General features: G+C 35.9%; 1 protein-coding gene across 11 annotated transcripts in view; it reads right to left on the reverse strand.

Annotated features, from left to right (window-relative positions):
* The window catches only part of LOC130859023 (DIS3-like exonuclease 2), a 386,474-nt gene that overhangs the window by 176,609 nt on the left and 189,161 nt on the right, over positions 1 to 20,704 (reverse strand). For 10 of the 11 annotated variants that reach the window (XR_009055151.1, XM_057746243.1, XM_057746244.1 and 7 more), the window contains one exon: positions 12,994 to 13,167. Coding sequence is in view for 10 of the 11 variants with exons in the window: in XM_057746243.1 (XP_057602226.1) it covers positions 12,994 to 13,167 (174 nt within the window). In the remaining variant the exon portion in view is untranslated. Of the gene's footprint in view, positions 1 to 9,121; positions 9,300 to 12,993; positions 13,168 to 20,704 lie in introns of those variants that run through there. The other variant, XM_057746251.1, reaches the window with a different exon arrangement.

The following is a 20,704-nucleotide window of genomic DNA, read 5'->3' on the forward strand; positions in this document are numbered from 1 at the left end:
ATAGTACCCTATCTAGGATGTGTAGAAGACAATAAGAAAACCAGGGGATCACTGGCATGCTTTTCCTCAAGTCCTGAGACCTCTAGGCAATCCACCTTCTTTTCCCCTCCTTTCTGAATCTTCCTATGCTTGTTTGCTGTGTTTTGTCCATGCTTTTAGTTGTAAGAGGAAGGGCCAGGAAGAACAGATATATTCCTTCTGTGTCAGGAACAGAAGTTGTGCCTCATTTTATTATAGTAATTTTAACATTTTATTCTTGCGTGAAAATTAGGTAGGAAAACATCTTAAACAGAAACTTCTTTGAAGGTACTGGACTGTGTTTTATCTATATTCTTTTTCCCAGGAATATCAAAAAGAAACAGGAATGAATCCTACCCTTGCTTAAAAACATATTATACTGAATAAATTAACATATATTCTGCAAACTTCTAAATAAAACCTTCTTTGTCCTTTTTCTTTTTCTCCCTTCTTTTATCCTATATTTATTTACATATATGATTTATTATATGCCAAATACTGAGTTAGCGTCTAGAAATAGAAAGGCAAGTAAGACCTAGCCCTTGTTCTTGAGGACTCTGCTATCCATCGGGAAGTTAGAAACACAGATAAGTTAGAAACACAGTATGCCAAGTGCTCTAATATAGGTATGAACAAATGGTCAAGGGAAAGAAGAGTGGGGGATAATTAATTTACAGAGTGAGATGGCAGAAGCTTCACAGCAGTTAAGATGGGCCCTGAAAATTGGATGAAATGCAGTACAGGGCATGGGCAAGATATAGAACTATCACAGAGTAAAATGGTTTGGGAAAAGATGAAGGGTTAAGTGTAGAACAAGATACTGCACAGAAAGCTAAGAAATTTATTCCCCTCTTTTCCTATTTTGAATAAAGTTGATCATTTCACTGCACTGATATGAATGTCAAGCTACCCAATATTTCTAAATCTTAAGAACGACTTGCCCATATAATTATTTACTTCTCATGGCTTTTATTTGCAAATTCTATCTTTCTTTCCCCTCTCTCTGTTATCTTCAGTGGGGGCTTGTTTGTTTCCCAAAACTTTCTGCTGGAAATTGTCTTCTTTTAGCTCCAACCCTTGCATTAAAAAGTGAAGAGATTTTAAAGTGACACCAGTGGGACTGATGAAATATGGACCTCTGAAAAGCCACTACTGCATATAAGCATTAATAATATTGGTAAAATTGTTAAATTCAACCTTTTCATAATTCTGGAAATTAACCGAAGGCCTGTAAAAATCTGATGTACATTTATTCAAGAGAAATGGATGAATTTCAATTAAAATAGTGAGCTTTGTAAGTTTTTACTTGCCTTATTCCCATGTCCCTCTCCCCAGCTCTGAAGTAGCCTTGAAAACCAACAGCTTTCCAATCCTGGTGAAACCAGCAGCCTAGCAGCCACTGGAGGGGGCAGAACAGGTTTAGAAGCACACCAAAATCTGCATTCCTGTCTTTATGGGAGCCGTCAGACAGTTCCCTGAAAAACCCCATTCATATTACTCTGACCTGACTCATACCTTGCTCTTGTGCAAAAGCCTTATAGCTCCAGGGGTGCTTGTCAAAAACAATCAGCAGCAATTATTTAACACCACAGATCTCTGAGGCAGTGATAACAGTTGAAAAATAAAAGGCTAACCAAAAAAGTTAAAAGTTAAAGCTAGGGGATAAGGTGTCCACAGAGGTCTTTGCAAAGGCATAATATATTCCTGGGGGTTGAGACAGCCACACACATGCATAACACTGTGCACATGTCCAAGAGAGACCAGATAAGGCCTTAAGCTCTCACCTCTGGCTGACCTTGAAGCTGTGTACAGCAGGATGTGAAGACTAAGGCAGAGCTGTAAAATGCATGTCTGAGCATTGAAGGTATGTCCCAACACATGCACTGAGGCTCTCAGTAAAGGCTTGGAGACTACTGGTTCCAAGCATTTAAGAAAATCTCTGTTCACTCATTAGCTGACCACTAAGCTAGCAGAGCAGAAACTTTAGTGACTTCACACAACAAAGAATACAGACTCTATAGAATTAGTTCTGTGAAATCACATAGGACAATAAAAAACAGTGACAATAACAAATCTTAGGGAGGTGGGGAAGGTGATCTGATTTTCAGAGTTTCCACATTTTATTATTTAAAATGCAAGAGATATAGCTATGGCTTTATGATACAGACATATCATGCAAACAGTAATAAAAAAAAGAGTTGGAGTAGCTAAACTAATAGCAAAATAGATTTCAAGATAAAAAGTGTTACTAGAGACAAAAGGACACTTTATAATGATAATAGGGTCAATCCATCCAGAAGCTCTAACAATTATAAACATATATGCACCTAACAACTAATATATGAAGCAAAAATTGGCCAAACTGAAGGTAGAAATACACATTTCAATCATAACAGTTGGAGACATCAATACCTAGCTTTCAATAACAGAGAAAACAATTATACAGAAAATCAAAAGGAAACAGATGATTTGAACAATACTATCAACCAACTAGATTTAAAAGATATCTTTACAACACCCCACCTAACAACAGCAGAATGCATATTCTTTTCAAGTGTACATGGAGCATTCTCCAGGCCATAAAACAAGTTTCCATAAATTTCAAAAGGTTGAAATCACCAACCAAAATGGAATTAAATTCAAAATTAATAACAAAAAGAAACTTGGAAAATTCACAAATATATGGAAATTAAAGATTACATTCCTAAACAACCAATGGGTCAAAGAAGAAATCACAAGAGAAATAAAAAAAATTTTGAGATGAATGAAGAAAGCACAACCTACCAAAATATATGAGATGCAACTAAAGCAATGCTTAGAGGTAAATTTATACTTGTAAATACCTATAGAAAAAAGTAAAAAGATCCGAACTCAGTAACAAATTGCACATTAAAAAACTAGCAAAAGAAGAGAAAACTAAACTCAAGCAAGCAGGCAAGGAAGGAAAGAAAAAAGACTGGAGCAGAAATAAATGAATTAGAGATAAAGAGAAAATAAACAAACAAACCCAAAAGTTGGTTATATGAAAAGATCAGCAAAGTTGACAAACCTTTAGCTAGGTGGACCAAGAAAAAAAAGAAAATTCAAGTTATTAAACTCACAAAAGAAAGAAAATACATTATTACTAACTTTACCGAAATAAAAAGAATTATAAGGGAATACTATGAACAACGTATGCCCACAAATTAGAGAACCAAGATAAAAAGAACAAATTTATAGGATGATACCAACTACTGAAGCTGACCTAAGAAGAAAGAAAAGTTCAATAGACAAAGAGACTGAATTAATAATTTTAAAGAAAAAAACAAAAAACAGAAAAACAAAAAACAAAACCTTCCCACAAAGAAAAGCACAGAACAAGATGGCTTCACTGGTAAATTTGCCCAACATTTAAAGAAAAATTAACACCAATTCTTCACAAATTTTTCTAAAACTCGTTCCATGGGACCAGTATTATCTTCAAACAAAAACCAGACAAAGACATCAAAAGGAAACTACAGACCATGATCCCTTAGAAATACAGATGCAAAAATCCTCAAAAGAACACTAGCAAGCCAAATCTAGCAACATAAAAAGAATCCCACGTCATAATCAAGAATGCAAGGTTGGTTCAACATGTAAAGTCAATGTAATATATTAATAAAGGACAAAAATCACAGACACACTAAAACCACTTAAAATCCAACAGCATTCATGAGAAGAGCACTCAATAAACTAGGAACAGAAGGAACTGCCTTGATCTTGATAGAAGACATTTACAACACCCCCCAGCCCCGCCAAGACCACATTATAATTAATGTGGTAAGACTGAATGGTTCCCCCTAAGATCAAGAACAAATCAAGGAGGTCCACTGCTGCCACTTCTATTCAACATTGTATTGGAATTTCTAGCCAGAGTAACTGAGTAAGAAAAAGAAATAAAAGTCATCCAGATTGGAAAGGAAGGAGTAAAACCATCTCTATTTGCAGATGACATGATCTAAATATGGAAAATCCTAAGGTATCTACAAAAAACTATTAGAGCTAAAAAATGAGTTCTGCAAGGTTACAATATACATGATTTTTATATAAACATCAATTTTATTTCCATATATTAGCAATTAAGAATCTGAAAATAAAATTAGGAAAATTTCATTTGTAATAACATCAAAAAGAAACACTTAGGAACAAATTTAACAAAATAGTGTAAGCCTTGTATACTTTTTAGTATGCAAAACATCATTGAAAGAAATTAAAGATCTAATAAATGAAAAGCTATCCCATGTTCATGGTTTGGAAGATTTAATGACAATAACCCCAAATTGATCTAAAGTTTTAATGCAATCCCTATTCTATGCTCCTTTTTCTTTCGGGGGTACAGAAATGGATAAGCTGATCCCCATAATAAGGACCCAGAACAGCCAAAAAACTTTGGGAGGAAAAAAAAAAGCAAAGTTGGAAGACTCACTCTTTCTAATTTCAAAATTTACCACAAATTTAAAGAAATCTAGACAGTGTGCTACTGGCATAAACACAGACATATAGATCAATGGATCAGAATTAAGAGTCCAGAAATAAACATATACATTTATGGTCAATTGATTTTCAAAAAGAGTGCTAAGACAACTCAATGGGAAAAGAATGATCTTTTCGACATTAATGAAGGTGATGAGCCAGCCAACTGCATATCCACATGCAAAATAATGAAGTTTGGCACCTACGTCACATCATATATAAAAATTAACTAAAAATGGATCATAAACATAAATGAAAGAGCTAAAACTATAAAGCTCTTAGAAGAAAACAGTGCAAATCTTTGTGATCTTGGATTACCCAATGGTTTCTTAGGTATGACACCAAAAGCACCAACAACCAAAGAAAAATAGATAAATTAGACTTCATCAAATTTAGAAACCTCTGTGCTTCAAAAGACATCATCAACAAAGTGAAAAGACAACTTACGAATGGGAGAAAATATTTACAAATCAAATAAGTGATTAAAAAAACTGGTATCTAGAATATATAAACTATCAACTCAACAATATAAAGAATCCAATTTTTAAATGGGCAAAGGATTTGAACAGACATTTCTCCAAAGAAGATACACAAATGGTCAACAAGCCCCTGAAAACACATTAGCATCATTAGTCACCAGGAAAATGCAAGTCAAAACCACAATGAGGGGGAAAGGGGGGATGAAAAGGAAAAAAAAAAAAAAAAAAAAAGGAACTACGTGAGGTAAGAAATGCTAATCAGCTTAATTGTGATCATTTCACAATGTATATTTAAGTGAAACCATCACATTGTACACCTTAAATATATACAATTTTTGTCAATTACACCTTAAGAAAATTTTTTTAAAAAACTGACAGTGAAGTACTACTTCACACCCGTAAGGATGGCTATAATTACAAATGCAGATAACAAGCGTTGGTGAGAACATGGAGCAATTAGGACCCTCATACACTGCTGGTAGGAATGTAAGATTGTGCAGTCACTTCGGAAAAAAGTTTGACAGTTACTCAAAAGATTAAATATAGACTTACTACATGAACCAGCAATTCCATTCCTGGGTATGTACTCAAGAGAACTGAAAACATATGTCCACACAAAAACCTGTACACAAATATTCACAGCAGCATTATAACAGTTAAAAAGTAGAAACAGCCCAAATGTCCATCAACGAATGGGTAAATAAAATGTGGTATATCCATACAACAGAATACTATTCAGTCGTAAAAAGTACTGAAGTACTGATACATGCTACAGCATGGTGAACCTTGAAAACATTATACCAAGTAAAAGAAGCCAGATACAAAAAGCCACTTATTATATGAATCCACTTATATGAAATGTCCAGAATAGGGAAATTCATAGAGACAGAGTGTAGATTAGTTGTTGCTAGGAGCTGGGGGGAGAGGGAATGGGAAACGACTGACAGTAAGTACAGCATTTCTTTTGGGGGTGGTGAAAATGTTCTCGAATAGCAGTGATGGCTGCATAATTTTGAGACTGTAAAGAAATTGCTGAATTGTACACTAAAAAAGGTGAATGTTATTGTATTTGAATATCTCAATATAAAAAACAGTGAAGACACTTTGCTACTTTGACATTTAACTATCCCTAAATCTCACTAGTTTACTCCAAATCTTAGGCCACCCACACAAAATATTTTTTTTCTTATCATTACAGTATAATTTCCAAACAGATTTTATGTATTTAGAATGTATAGAAATTAATCATCTTTCCTGTGCATTCATATTTCCACAATGCTATAAAATTATTTCTGAGTATAAGTTAAAATACTGTCTTCTCTGTCGATAGGCATTTTCCCACCTGTTCAGATAAAATCTACTGATCTTTGACTGTTTTCTCTAAGATTTAGTGCTATTTATCAATATAAATTTTATGTTGACAAACTACTCAAGTACTTACAATTAAGAATATCCACTTGTGGATCTACTTTAGGACCCACTGATCTTTGTTACCATCTATGAGTTTCTTGCATTTTCATAAACAGTGAGTTGGGATTTACATGAAGGGGATAACATTGCCAATAGTTTCAAATGACAATGACAGCTTCCCCCATTTAATGAGGAACAATTTAATCTTGCTTCCCACCAGGCAAGCAAAGAAGAGGTCCCCTTGACAGTGGAAGAGCTGAGATTTAAAAACAGTCCTTGAATTTCTTCTGTTGCCTACAGTGAGGCACAGTCAATATTTATTTGTCAGATAAATGTGGAAGACAGTTATAGGTGGAATACCATTTTCTTTCAAATCCAAGAAGTTTGCTCTGAATAACTCATAAAGGACATCTCAAACACAGCCACACATCATTAGAGCTAATACACTTTGAAATATTTAGTTTAGCAATTTCATAGTGTATTCTAAGGAACACTAGTTCCATGAGATGATCCCCCCAAAAATGCTGTAAGAAATCTATTAACCCACTGTTTTCCAAAAATGGGTAGCCACAGAATCTTTTTTCTGAATTGCATCTATTAAAATCCCAAAGAACTTGTGACCTACCAACACCTCTTGGAAAATCCTAACTTGGTCAAATAATCCATTTTACAAAAGATGAAACTGCTCTCTCTCTCTCTGCCTCCCCAAATTTAACTGATTTGCCCAAGGTCACCCAGCTAGTCTCTAACTTCCAGTGCTCCCTCTATGCTGCCACACTCCCTCAGCAGAGGAACCTTTTCTAAATGGCAATTTAATCAGATTGGACTTCCTCATAAACAGCAAGATCATTAGTCACTTAATGTTAGTTCTGTTTGAAAGCTTTCCCACAAAAGGGTTGACCTGAAAGAGGTTAGTATTATATGTCTCTCCTTTCAAGTTGCTATTTCAAGGTTGGTTTTACCTGGAGTGAGAGGAAATTTCTGTCTATATGGAATAGTTCCATCTTGAAGATATTTCAGTATTTCTCCCCACAACACCCTTTCTGTGCTCGGTATTTTTAGCTCATTGTTTTCGATTTTGGCGGCCGAGAAGCTGCAGTTTGTAATTTTACCTCCAGCTTCATATTTCTTCTTAAAAGTGAATACAATGTCCTGTTTATAATAATAAAATCACTAGTTGGCAGAACGACACTAAATGGAAAAAAAAAGAGAGAGAGAGAGAGAGAGCAACTGGAAAATTTAGAGCAAGCAATTTTAAGTGCCAAGTTTCACATTTGTAATGGTCCGGTGGAGGTCACTGGGCTTCCTTTTTATTGAGGGAATAGTAAAGAAATAGATATCCACAAGTTCTCCTGTGAAAAACTATAGAAACCGCCTCCACTTCAAGGAAGCTCATAGTTTTACTGAAAAGTGACGTGATCCAAACTTCCACAATACTACTAAAATATAAAAATCAGTTTAGCGGGGTATTTTCCCCCTCCAATAATTTAGGCTTTCATTTTCCACTTTAATTGAGCTTTTAAGCTTTGGTTCCAGTTTAGCAACAAAGGAAACAAAACAATATGAATGAAATTGGAGATAATTGGAGTCAGTCTCAGAAATAACCTTGGTGTTTCTTAGGCTTCTGGAGCAACCCCCTTTAAGCAGTTTCCTTGGATATATTCTCTTCCTGATCCCCAAAGGCTTGAAGTATTGGTGTTGCATTTTTTTTTTTAAACCTCAGATGCCCTGCTAAGAGAGCTGCAGGTTAGGCCATGCAAGCAGCAATTCTTCAGAAACTGGAGCCAAAGGTCCAGAAAAATGGTGCTCCCAATCAGAAGGGCCAGATTGCCCCTTAGAGTTCACACTAGCCTTACTTCTTGAAAATTGCTAACCAACCATTTTTCTTTTCAAAATAAACACTATTTCTCTCAACTTCAGTTTGCAAAATATTACCCCAATTTCACTGGACTAAAAAACTGGAATTTTACTGACATAATTGGATTATGAGGTTTAAAGATTGATGGAACTTTTCTGTTCCAAATATAATTGTTCAAATACCAAACCTAAACGGGTATGTAAAAGTCCTTATGTAGCTAGAGCCTGGGTAACACTGTAGGCTCCATGGCAGGGTGGCCCAGCAGCAGGGGTCAAGAAGCTATCAAAACCATGGGAGTTGTGAGCCCTGTTACAGCAAGATTTGGGAGTCTCAGGGGAACATACCAACCTTCCTGCAGCTATCACTAAATTGAAAGCTACTTTAGTCCTTCTAGTTCCTGCTGTGCCTGCTCATTTCTCAGATCTCAGCTCAAGCACCAATGACACCGGCAATTTGTTCATATGAATATCATAGCACTTGCCATTCTCTGCTGTAATTTATCTCAATATAAATGTCTCCCCAAGGAATAGTAAAGTCATGAAGAACAAGGGCTGGGCCTTACTTGTCTTTGTATGTCCAGTGACTAACTTAGCACTTGGCATATATTATATATACATACATATTACATATGCAAATAAATGTATACAGGAGAGAAGGGAGAAAAAGGAAAAAAGTTTTATTTAGGAGTTTCCATAATATTTATTATTTATTCACAGCATATGTCTCTGAGTGTGTGTTAGGACTCATTCCTAGTTCTTTTGACATTCCTAGAAAATTTAACATTGATAAATCCTCTTTGAAGGCACGGGAATTCTGAGCAGAAGAAATCACAGTATTACAAATTTCTGTACCAAGTGTCTCTCTCCTCCATTACAGCTCCATATCTGAATATTGCCTAAAACATTTGATTCATGCTCCTCTGCTATAAGGCCGAGAGTTCCGCGAGAACAGAGACCACGTCTATTTTTGTTCATTGCTGAATTCCTACTGCCCATGGATGGTGTTCAATAAATATTTGTTGATTGAAATATGAAACAAATCTATTACAAGACCAGTCAAAGAGAAGGAAAAGGTGATCAGATCCAAACACTTCAGCATACTAAGTACTTCTCTATTTTTCATTGTAAAAAATAAGAAATTAACCATGACTACATAAATACATGAATTAACCCTGGCACCTTCGCAAGGTGTGTGGATCCAGTGGTAAGTGAGGTGAACCTCAAGTGAGACGAGAGTGGGTGTTCCATAACACAAAAGGCAATGATACTGGCACTTCCATTGGTTCCTACACTTTCAGCCAACTGTAAAGAATAGGTATTTACACATGCCCAGTACCATGGATTTATGAAAATTATCTAGTTTTAGCTAAATTAATCCTTACAAAATAGGCAAGTGGCTAAAAAAGATTATTGCAAAGATCCACAGATTGAAGATAATATTGAACTAATAACAGCAATACCGCTAATACCATGAAAATAGCAAAGCTGACATTTCTTCTGCTCCTAACATGAATTTGTCATCAGTCACATTATGATTTCAAAACAATGACTGTCAATCATATGGTCCCTAGCAGATACTTAGAAAAAAATAAACACACTTAATCTGTCCCTTCAAGGTAAAGGTGATGTTTTGACAATGATTAAAAAAAAGTTACTGCTTTTTGAAAGCAAAATAAAACAAGAAACTCAAGTTTTTAATATAAAATTCTAAAAGTGGATGTTTTGAAATGTTTCCATTGTTCTACAATTTGGGGACCTAAAATGACCTAATCTTTTAAACTACAAAACTGCTCATATCTATACACTTAAATTTTCTAACAGAATTTTATAACTAGTTTTTAAAGATGCCAACTGAGGAATAATGGAAGATTATGAAATCATTTTTAAAAATCTAAAAATGTAGCACCTTTCAATTAGTCCACGAGAACTGACTGACATCATGAAAGATGGAAATTTATTAGCTGGATTTCAAAATGAATCTGAATACAATCAGTGAACAGGATTGAAAAATGAGTGTTATGATTTACTAAGTTCAGCTCACTTCTTCCCAAGATATGAGGTATGTTTTTCAGTTATGTTAACTATTAAAACAAAAACTAAGTATCAAAACATACAAAACTTACAATCAGACCTCTGTATTTCCACACTGCAAGTTGTTAAAGCAAAAAAAAAAAAAAAAGAATATTCACTCACATTGCTTTCTATACCTTCTTAAAGTAAAATAAAAATATATTAAAATTTATTTCATTCTCATTTTTCCACTTTTATGTATGTTAATAGCACACACAATAAATTAGTGAAGTAGTTAAGTACACTTGTAATTTTAAAATAAAGGCACGTTACACGGAATGCATGTTCAACAAAGTTTAGAGATTACTACTTTAGTCATCAGGAAGCAGTTGCAAGAGTTAAAGTAGTTTAAGCCAAAGGAGTATTAAAAAAAAAAAAAAAGAATAAGATTTGAATTTTAGAAAAATAATTCTAGAGGATGATGGGCAGGTAAAAAGTTTCTGGAAGTTAAAGAGATTAAAAAAAAAAAAAATCCCTGTTACTATGCTAATAGCAGAGAGCATCCCACAAGCTCCCTGTATCTTTGGATCCTTTTGCAGGACACAGAAGTATATTCTAACAGAAGCCTTCTGCAGAGCAAGACCCCCTAGTCTGTAGTCTAACTCAGAAAGCAATGGGGGCCAAAGAAAAAGGCAAGGTGGGGCCATGAAAGGAGAACTCAGAAGTACTGGCTTCTATGACTTTTGGCATGCCTTATTATTTATCTGCAGGCTAGGAGTCAGGCTAGGAAAGATTGAGCACCTCTCTCTTCTGATATTTCCATTTATAATTTTTAAAAGTTATAGAGGTTATTTTTTTTAATAATTTGAATAATAGAGCAATTTATAAAGTGAAAAGTAAAATACTGCCTCCCTACCTCCTACCACCATGATAATCACTGTCAGCAGTTCAATATATTTCTTTCCAGAACTTTTTTTTCGCAAATATACTTTTATGTGCACATGTATATGTATGTGTATATACATACACATTTATATAGTTTTTATATTATTTGACTTTATAAAAAACTAGGCTCATATTCACACTGTTCTGAAACTTGCTTCTTTCACTTCACAATATATGATGGCCACCCTTTTAGGGAAGTCCACATGAATCTAGCTCCTTTTTTGCAGCTACAGGGAATGCTATCTTTGATATGACATAGGTTATTTAACCACTCCTTTACTGATGGACATCAGCAATGTAACTTTTACATTCAGCAGCAGTAAACATTCTTGTACGTATATCCTAGTACACTTCTTTGAGTAGGATGGATTTCTGGAAATAGAGTTTTTAGGTGAAAGGGTAGGTACATTTAAAATGTTAATAGCTACTGTGGAATAGCTATACTAACTTACACTTCAAACAATAAAATTCAGCCAACCATTCTAACTTTCTTTTATTAATTTTTTGATAGATTCTTAGATTTAGGAAAAGATCTCAGAAAGAAAACAGGTTCAGTGAGAGTAAAATTATGGGCTCAAGATGACTGACCAGAAGGAGTTCAATGAACAGTAGTTTCCGCTGAAAGCCTGGAAGGCAACTTGAGTTAACTGACTTCAAATATAATGTGTGTTCCATCAGAGCTACTAATAAGCGGGAAAGGGAACTGTCAACTCCTTTTCCTTGCCTACTGTCAGCAAGAAAAGAAAAAAAAGAAGTAAATTCCTAAAAGATACAAAAGCAAGAGGGAGCCGGAAAGGAGGATTCTCAAACTAGGTGGAGTAATGAGCACCAAGAGCTTAAGGTATCATAAGTTCAGCTGCATGAAGTGAGCAAGTGGGGTGGAAAAGACTCTGACATGGGATGACCTTAGCAAAAAACCTTCCACAGCCTCAAGTGGGTTGTATGAAAAGTTTCTTGGTTCTAAATATCTCCATGTGGCATCCAAAGTGAATGCCAGTACTGAAACCAAATTCTGAAGAGAAATATCAGAAAAGAACTAACATCCCACAATGAAGAAACATCTTCAAAGAAGATGTTGTTAAAAAAATACCACAGAAGTACTTTCCAACAAATTCCAGACCTAAAAGTAAAGCTTTAAAATGAAGCTCCAAGCACAGAAGTCTTGAATTCTTTGCTCTGTGCCTGAAGAGGCCCATTTAAAGGAAGGCACTTCTAACCAGATAACACTGTCTTTATTTGACCAAACCTATGCGGCACAGCAATGAGAAAAGAAGGTGGCAACTATACCTTTTGAAATTAGAATGCTCTAGAGGAAGAGTCAGCACAGTTTTTCTGTAAAGGGCCAGAGAGCAAATATCTTAGGCTTTGCAGGCCACATGGCCTCTGTTGCCACAATTCAACTCTGCTGTTGTAGTGCAAAAAAATAGCCATAGACAATATACAGCCAAATAAGCCCGGTTGTGTTCCAATGCAACTTTATGAATGCTGAAATTTGAATTTTACATAATTTTCATGAAAAATTATTGTTTTGATTTTTTTCAGCCATTTAAAAATATAAAAACCATTCTCAGCTCACAGGCTGTACATAAGCAGTCAGTGGGCTAGATTCAGCTTGCAGGCCATCACTGGCCAACCTCTGGTACAGAACACTTAATTCTCAATTGTACAGAACTTGAATGTTGTTGGAAGATGGAAACATCTGAGGCCAGCTCCTAGGAAAGTAAAATTGGAAGGCAGAAAGGTAGAAACATGTTGCTCTTAAAGAGTTTCAGTTACATACCTTAAATCTCTTCTCTTGCAGAATTCCTCTGGTGGAATTGTCCAAGGTAGGCCTTGAGGGAGACATTCTAAAACTTCTGAAGAGAAATCAGAGAAATCCACACCATACTCTGTTAGTATCCCTTCTGTTTCAGGCTCGATTTCACCAGCCTGCCCAAGACTCTTAGCCAGCTGCCTGTGGACAGGACAGAGAGGAATAATGTGTTAGTGAGTAATGGAACACAGGCGACCCATTTCCTCTCCAAAAGTGAGGGTAGTAGAAAAGTCTTCAAAACTTCCTGCCCCTCTGTCGGAAGGAACACCATCACCAGTGAATGGGGGGGCCAAGCAGAAGAGATGAGGACAGTCTCATCCTGTTAACGCCATGACTATAGTATAATTTTACCTTTCCTCAGGAATTCTGACCCGGGGAGTAGGGCCAGACAGCCCTTCTTAGGACTCCTGCAGTTGTTCCTCATGGAGAAGTAAAAGCTTTTGTCAATTATTTCTCTTGTAAACACCGTTAGAGACAATTCTGATCAACCCAGTTTGCTGTTCAATCATTAGTTTCACAGTGCCTATACCTTACATCATGCTCACGAGATTAGATCTGATGTTTCGATTTATTTCACAATTCTACTAATTTTTACCTCAACGTTTTAAAATATTTTACCAGAACACAAAAGTAATATATGTTCACTTTAAAGGAGCTAGAAAAGAAAGAAATTTACCAATAAGAAAATTTAAATTATCTTTAATCCGGTCACCCAGCAAACGACCATTCACATTTTAGGGTACTGGTCCATTAAAAGTAAGATTGCATTTAATAGGACAGTCCTGACACTGTGAGTAGAATTCCATCTTTTACAGGGCTGATCTCGCTCTTTATTTGTGGGTCATCTACACATATATCAAAATTGATAATTCTCCATTCTTGTAAGTACTGGCATGCCACATACAGACCACAAGTCTAAAGTTAAAGTGCTGAATATAGATAGTCAATAGGAAATGTGACACGAGTCTTAAAACAGCTGCCTTTGTTGAGGGTGTTGGGAGACCAAAGATGACTACCTCCTCCATTGCACAGGTCTACCCATCCACAAGGGTGAACCAGGAATCCACCCTCAGTAATGACTGCAAGGAGTTTAGCTCTGGCATTAGGACCTTCTCAGGGGACATCCAATTTCTTTGAAGAAGATTCTGTTTCCTACATAAAGGGTAGATGCCTGGCTACTAGGGTTCTTAGGTGCACAGTGGTGGAGGGGGACTGGGGATGTGGCTGCCTTATATGCAGACTTTTAACAAATTGCCATATTCAGCCTCATTACTGGAACATGGCAGTGGTGGTAGAATGGCTGGCCCCATTTCTCATATGCCAGCCAAGAGAGACCAGCCTACTGTTGACACATACACCTACCCAAGAGCACAGACTCAAGGCAGCCTGTGGGTTGACCTGTAGTCTCCAGTGGCCTATGGGCATTGCACATAGCATGGTGGCTCAGACTACTGCCTTCTCCTCAAATGTAGGTGGTGGTCTCCCAGAAAGCACATCAAAAAGCCAAAGACAGAAAGAAATACATGGGAAAAAAAATAACAGAAAGCTATCTGGAAGATCCACAAATATATGAAAATTAAACAGCCCATGGGTTAAAGAATAAAAAGAGAATTAGAAAATATTTTGAACTGCATGAAACATATCAATATTTGTGAGAAGCAGCTAAAGCAGTGCTTTGAGGGAAACTTACAGCATTAAATGCTCATCTTAGAAAAGAAGAAATGTGTCAGTGATCTAAACTTCTACCTTAAAAAACTGAAAAAAGAAAAGCAAATTAGATCCCCGCTAAGCAGAAGGAAGGAAATAGTAAAGAAATAAGAATCAATGAATAGAAAATGAAGAAACAATAAAGAAAACCAATAAAATAAAAAGCTGATTCTTTGAATAGATCATAAAATAGGTAAGTTTCTGGTGAGACTGATCAAGAAAAATAAGGAAGGGCTTCCTAGGTGGCGCAGTGGTTAAGAATCTGCCTGCCAATGCAGAGGTCATGGGTTCGATCCCAGCTCCAGGAAAATCCCACATGCCGCGGAGCAACTAAGCCCGTGTGCCCAAAAAAAAAAAAAAAAAAAAGAAAGAAAAATAAGGAAGAAGTTACCAATATCAGGAATGAGAAAACATTATTATAGATCCTATGAGCATTAAAAGAGTAATAAGAGAATTATGAACAACTTCAGGCCAATAAATTCAACATTTTGGATGAAATGGATAAACTCCTTGAAAGACACACACTGCCTATGACTGCTCAAGTAGATACCAATACCTAAATATTCCTTTATCTACTAAAGAAACTGAATTCATAATTTAAAATGTTCCCACAAAGAAAAAGCCAGGCCAAGATGGTTTTGCTGGAGAATGCTACCAAGTCTTTTAGAAAGAATTAATACTAATTCCATACAAACACTTTCAGAACACAGAATATAGTAGAACACTGCCTAACTGGTTTCATGAAGCCAGCATTACTCTGATACTAAAATCAGACAAAGGATTCATGAGGTCAATATCCCTCATGAAAAACAGACTTAAAATTCTTATGAAATATTAGCAAATAGAATCCAGCAATACATAAAATGATAATACAACATTCAAGACCAAGATTTGTTCGACATTCGAAAATTAATCAATTCATCAATTACCAAACAATGAAAAAAACACACACAATCATCTCAATAGATGCAAAAAGTATTTGACAAAATTCAACATCTATCCATGATCAAACACTCAGCAAATGAGTAACAAACAGGAACATCCTCAACTTAACAGTGAAAGACTAAATGCTTTCCTCCAGATCAGAAAAAAGACAAGGGTGTTTACTCTCATCAAAAAAATCCATTCTCGGGTGAAGGGGAAACTGAGATGAAGCGAGAGAGTAGCACAGACATATATATACTACCAACTGTAAAATAGTCAGTGGGAAGTTGTTGTATAACAAAGGGAGTCCAACTCGAGGATGGAAGATGCCTTAGAGGACTGGGGCAGGGAGGGTGGGGGGGACTCGAGGGGGGGGGAGTCAAGGAAGGGAGGGAATACGGGGATATGTGTATAAAAACAGATGATTGAACCTGGTGTACCCCCCAAAAAAATAAATAAATAAATAAATAAATAAAAAATAATAAATAAATAAATAAATAAATAAATAAATTAGAAAGGGAGACTAAGAGTCTGCTGAAAAAGTAAAAACGAGAAATAGACCTCAGGGAAATGAGTTCTAATAGCACTGACTCCATCAAGAGAGAATTGCTTAGTGTTGTAATGAAAGTAGGTAACTGCACAGAATGTTGGATTCTTTGTAATTATTTAAGGGAGGGATAAGGCCCAGAAATGTTATCCTATACAGTAGTTACTGGTGAGGTGAAAGTATTTGTTAGTTTTAGTGAAAAAGGAAAATTTAAGTGAATGAGGTACCAGGTATGATGAACCAGGAGGAAGAATTCATGTATCATGTCATTTGGTGAGGAATAAGACTCAATAAACTTATTAATGGTACTTTAAAAAAAAAAAAAAAATCCATTCTCACCATAAAGCAAGAAAAAGAAAGAAAAGGCATACAAATTAGAAAGGAAGACTTCCACATTGCATGTAAGTGGGCCAAAGGACTACAATTCCTATTACAGAAGCCTCCTACTTAATGCCTGGCCTCTCTTTATAGAAGACCCCTCTAACTCTATGAAAACTAGTGTGAAACTAGTGTGAAAGCCAGCACACTGTATGACTTAGACTCTGATTCAACTCAAGACTTTCAATGTGAAGAGAATGACACAAAGATAAAGAGGTACTTGGATTCCCTCATGGCAGCTAGAGTGGTTCCCAGTAAAAGTAGTGGTGGTAGCAGTGCCCAATGGCAATGCTGTCCTGCAAAAGCAGTGGTAAGAACCGTTGCCATCGTGGCCAAACTAATCCTGATAAAAGACTATGGTTGGACTTCTTGTTCTTGGCTTTCCAGATTGGCATTTGTTCCATAACTTTTTTAGGATGACTCTTACTGTTTCTATGAGCCCTTCAATATCCTTCTAATAAATTCCTTTTCCAACCACAGTTGGTTTCTCCTGTTTGCAACCAAGAATCCAGACAGTTAAAGACTCGGGTCTCATTAATTTTCAAAATGACAATATTATTATCTGTGTTCGCTAGAATGAAGTTCCTGTTGAGGATCTGGGGAAACTGTTGTCACTGCCTTTGAAGTCTGAAGGACATTTTGGAAATTAATTACTATTTCAAAAATTAACAGGACCTGAGTTACCTCCAATCATCTAAACAATTAATTATTCTCAGAGGTTCCTAAGGTTCTGTTCTCTACATCCATCTCCTAATACTAATGTGTTTGTCTGGGTTCTTGGTTGTAAGCATGAGAAACCAACTACGGTTGGAAAAGAAATTTATTAGAAAGATACCACAGAGCTCACAGAAACAATGAGAGACTTGGAGAACCTGAAAAAAAGGTGGGAACAACAGAATTACGAGCTCAACCTCTAAAGTCTTGACTTCAGGCTAAGATGGAAATTTAGTGACTTCCTATGTATATCAAAAAATTATTCTGAATCTATTGCAACTGCCAGGCTAAGATGGCAAAAAACAAATAAATAAAAATAAAAACCAAAGGGTGATAAATCACTACATTGTTGAATTCAGAGTCTCACTAAGTCTCTTACATGAAAAGTAGGAGTATTAATCAGAAAGAGTAAGACTCAAGAGAAACAAACCATATATATATATGTGGCTTGGAACAACTGAAATTATATATATATATATATATATATATATATATATATATGAAATACAAGATATAGGAAGATGCAGAAAGGTCTGAGTACCTTGCATGCCTAGTTCCAACTGACCTTTCATTGTCACAAGTCATATGTGGACTATGATAGCATATCCATTCTAAGGAGTGGTCCCTGAAAAGACAGTAGAGCAGAAACTTCCTCCCTGCAGGCAGAACTTCAAGCAATATATCCATGGTCTACTTTGGCTGAGGAGAGATGGCCTAATGGGCAGTGGCTACACGTTTAACCAGATAGATAGGGACCTGAAAGAAGAAAGATTGCAGGACTGGTGTCTTTGGGGAACAGATGTGGAGAAATGGGCCTACTGTAATGGGCCCAGAGTATAATTATTTGTGTTCCACGAGAATGGTTAGCAAAGACTCCAACTGTGGAGGCAAGATGATCTACCTTGAGAATGTCAACCAACCCCCTTTCCCAGGCGCTGCAGTGCTTGGTCAACGGGCATAAGAACAAAGTACCTGGTAGCAGGAAACGAGCTCCACAGCATGAGCATGAGCTTCCTCTCACTAATGATTACCTGGCTACCACCCTTACAGGATGCCAGTTTTCCAGCAGCAGCAATCAACTCTGAGCCTCTGATACAGAACCATGGCAGGAGGACCCACCAACCAGTTGATATCAGACTAAGTTCACTGAGCTGTTCTATGATGGAGTGGGCAGTAATCTTTCTCCAGTAAAAGAAACACTAATTCTGGGTTTGGGTTTGCTGTCTTCATTTGTTCTACCACCTTGCTTATGTGAACACCATAATCCACAGATTTACCAAATACTATTTAAGCTATTATGTTATCTCATTCAATATTATTTGTAACCAAGAATTTCACCTTATAGAAGTAGAGAAGCCCACTGAATTCACTGATTAGAATGATGTAATGGTGTAGTGACGTGCTAAATCGGGAGGTAACACCTTATGAGGTTGGGGTGCTATCCTCTGGGATATAACATTGCTTTTATTCTCTAGAGTTGTGCACATGGTCTGGGGACCAAGGGTGCAAGGGAGAGGTTGGGCCTTTCACTGTCATACTTAAGACCCACTCACAATAATATTCACTTCCACATTTGAGAGACTTCAGTACCTCTGAGGACATAGTTGTGATTCCTCTGAATTCAAAGCTAAGACTCCAAGAATCCCAACTGATATAACAAGGCATAAAATATACTTCCTACTTCCTTCCTGAAAAAAACTATTTGCAATTCAAGTCCGTGGAGAGATGACTCAGAAGTAAGGGTTCAAGAATGGTTAAGTAATGACATAAAGAGGTTAATCATATATTATGTTGAGACATATGAAATTACCAATATATTTGACCTTTTTTTATCTATAAAACACAATTTCACATGATTTTCTCCTATACTATTAAAAAACCATGTAAAATAATTAACCATACATATAATCCAACAGCATACACAGTTTCTGGGAGAAGTATAAACAACAAAGTAAATCATACAGAGCTTATTAGAGAATTACACTAACATGAAAAGAAAACATTCTAATATGTAGTAGGCATCTCAGTAGCAGTCTTTGTGAGGCACACTTGAAACACAGTGGACATTCTACTCCTCCTTGGTGAGCATGGACTGGCCAAAAATGATTATTTTATGCTTGTAATGGAGGGCTTAAACACCTGAACAAAAGGCATTTTATAATATCCAACTTAAAAAATATAATGCTAAAATCTAAGAACTCATTATTTAAAGATGGGGGTGGGGGGTGGGAAGAGGAGCTATTCCAGCTGTTCTATTAAAAAAAAATACTGCATGTAAAAAGGAAGAAAGGAACAAGCAAGAAAAATGGCAGAAGGATAAAACATATATAAGTATGTAGACACAGAAATGACTACCTTGACCAAAGGTATTATTAGCAAGAACTCAAAAATTTATGAAAATATCACCACTAAAGAAGAGCTCAAAGCAGAGATCCAAATGCATAATAAATAAATTTCACAAAAGGAAATAAAAACTAGTGTTTCAGACTTAGGAAAGAGGAAATAAGTAAAAAAGAAAAACAAAACCATTATAGAAATAAAAGTCATATAGGAGATAATTAGTGAAGAACTGATACTATTTGAAAAGATAAGGATCATAAAAAAAAGCCTGAGAGAAGTGGGAAAAATGAAATTGGAAAGTACGAACAGTGTAAAAAGATTATAGGGAAAACAGATATGAAAGGCAGATGAAGGAGATCAAACATCAGCATAACTGATATTCCTAAAGGAAGGAACTACATATATGAAATAGAAAACATTTTCAAATATATCTGTAAGACAACTTTCCTAAAACAAAAGAAATTTTACAGACAGAAAGGGTATACCATGTCTCAGGAAAAACTAATACAGAAAATTACCAATGAAGTTAGTGGATTTTAAAGATGAAGATTTTTTAAATGCAAGAACGCAGGGAATATAATTCTCACAAACTCTTTCTGAAAGACTACTAGATGAAGACTTTTTTGTGAGAACAAGTCATGTCAGTCACTGGACCTTTGCTGAAATTTAAAGAAAAAAAAAAAAACCGAACTTGTCTCTTAACTTATTTAATTTTATTGCTGCTTTGTGTGTTATGGCAAAATTTTTTCACCAGGCTCTACTCTGAGTCCAAAGAATCTTGATTTGTTCGTTGAAATTATAACATGGCTCATTGATTAAGGCCTCCAAGTGTGATCAATGAATCCAAGTTTCTATCAGCAGTAATTAACATTTATTTTACTAAGTTCTAGAGAACATTTCTCAAATATCATATTAAATAAATTTATTATAGATTTTCACTCGAGATGCATTTGATAGTAGCACATACTAGATAGCTTGTAGGAGAAAAATCTAACAGGTCGGCATTAAGAGCTCATGCATTCAGACCTTAGATGCCCCAGAAAGAATTATATGCTGTCTGCTTGTAAA

This window comes from Hippopotamus amphibius, chromosome 8, assembly GCF_030028045.1.
Source record: "Hippopotamus amphibius kiboko isolate mHipAmp2 chromosome 8, mHipAmp2.hap2, whole genome shotgun sequence".
Lineage (NCBI taxonomy): Eukaryota > Metazoa > Chordata > Mammalia > Artiodactyla > Hippopotamidae > Hippopotamus > Hippopotamus amphibius.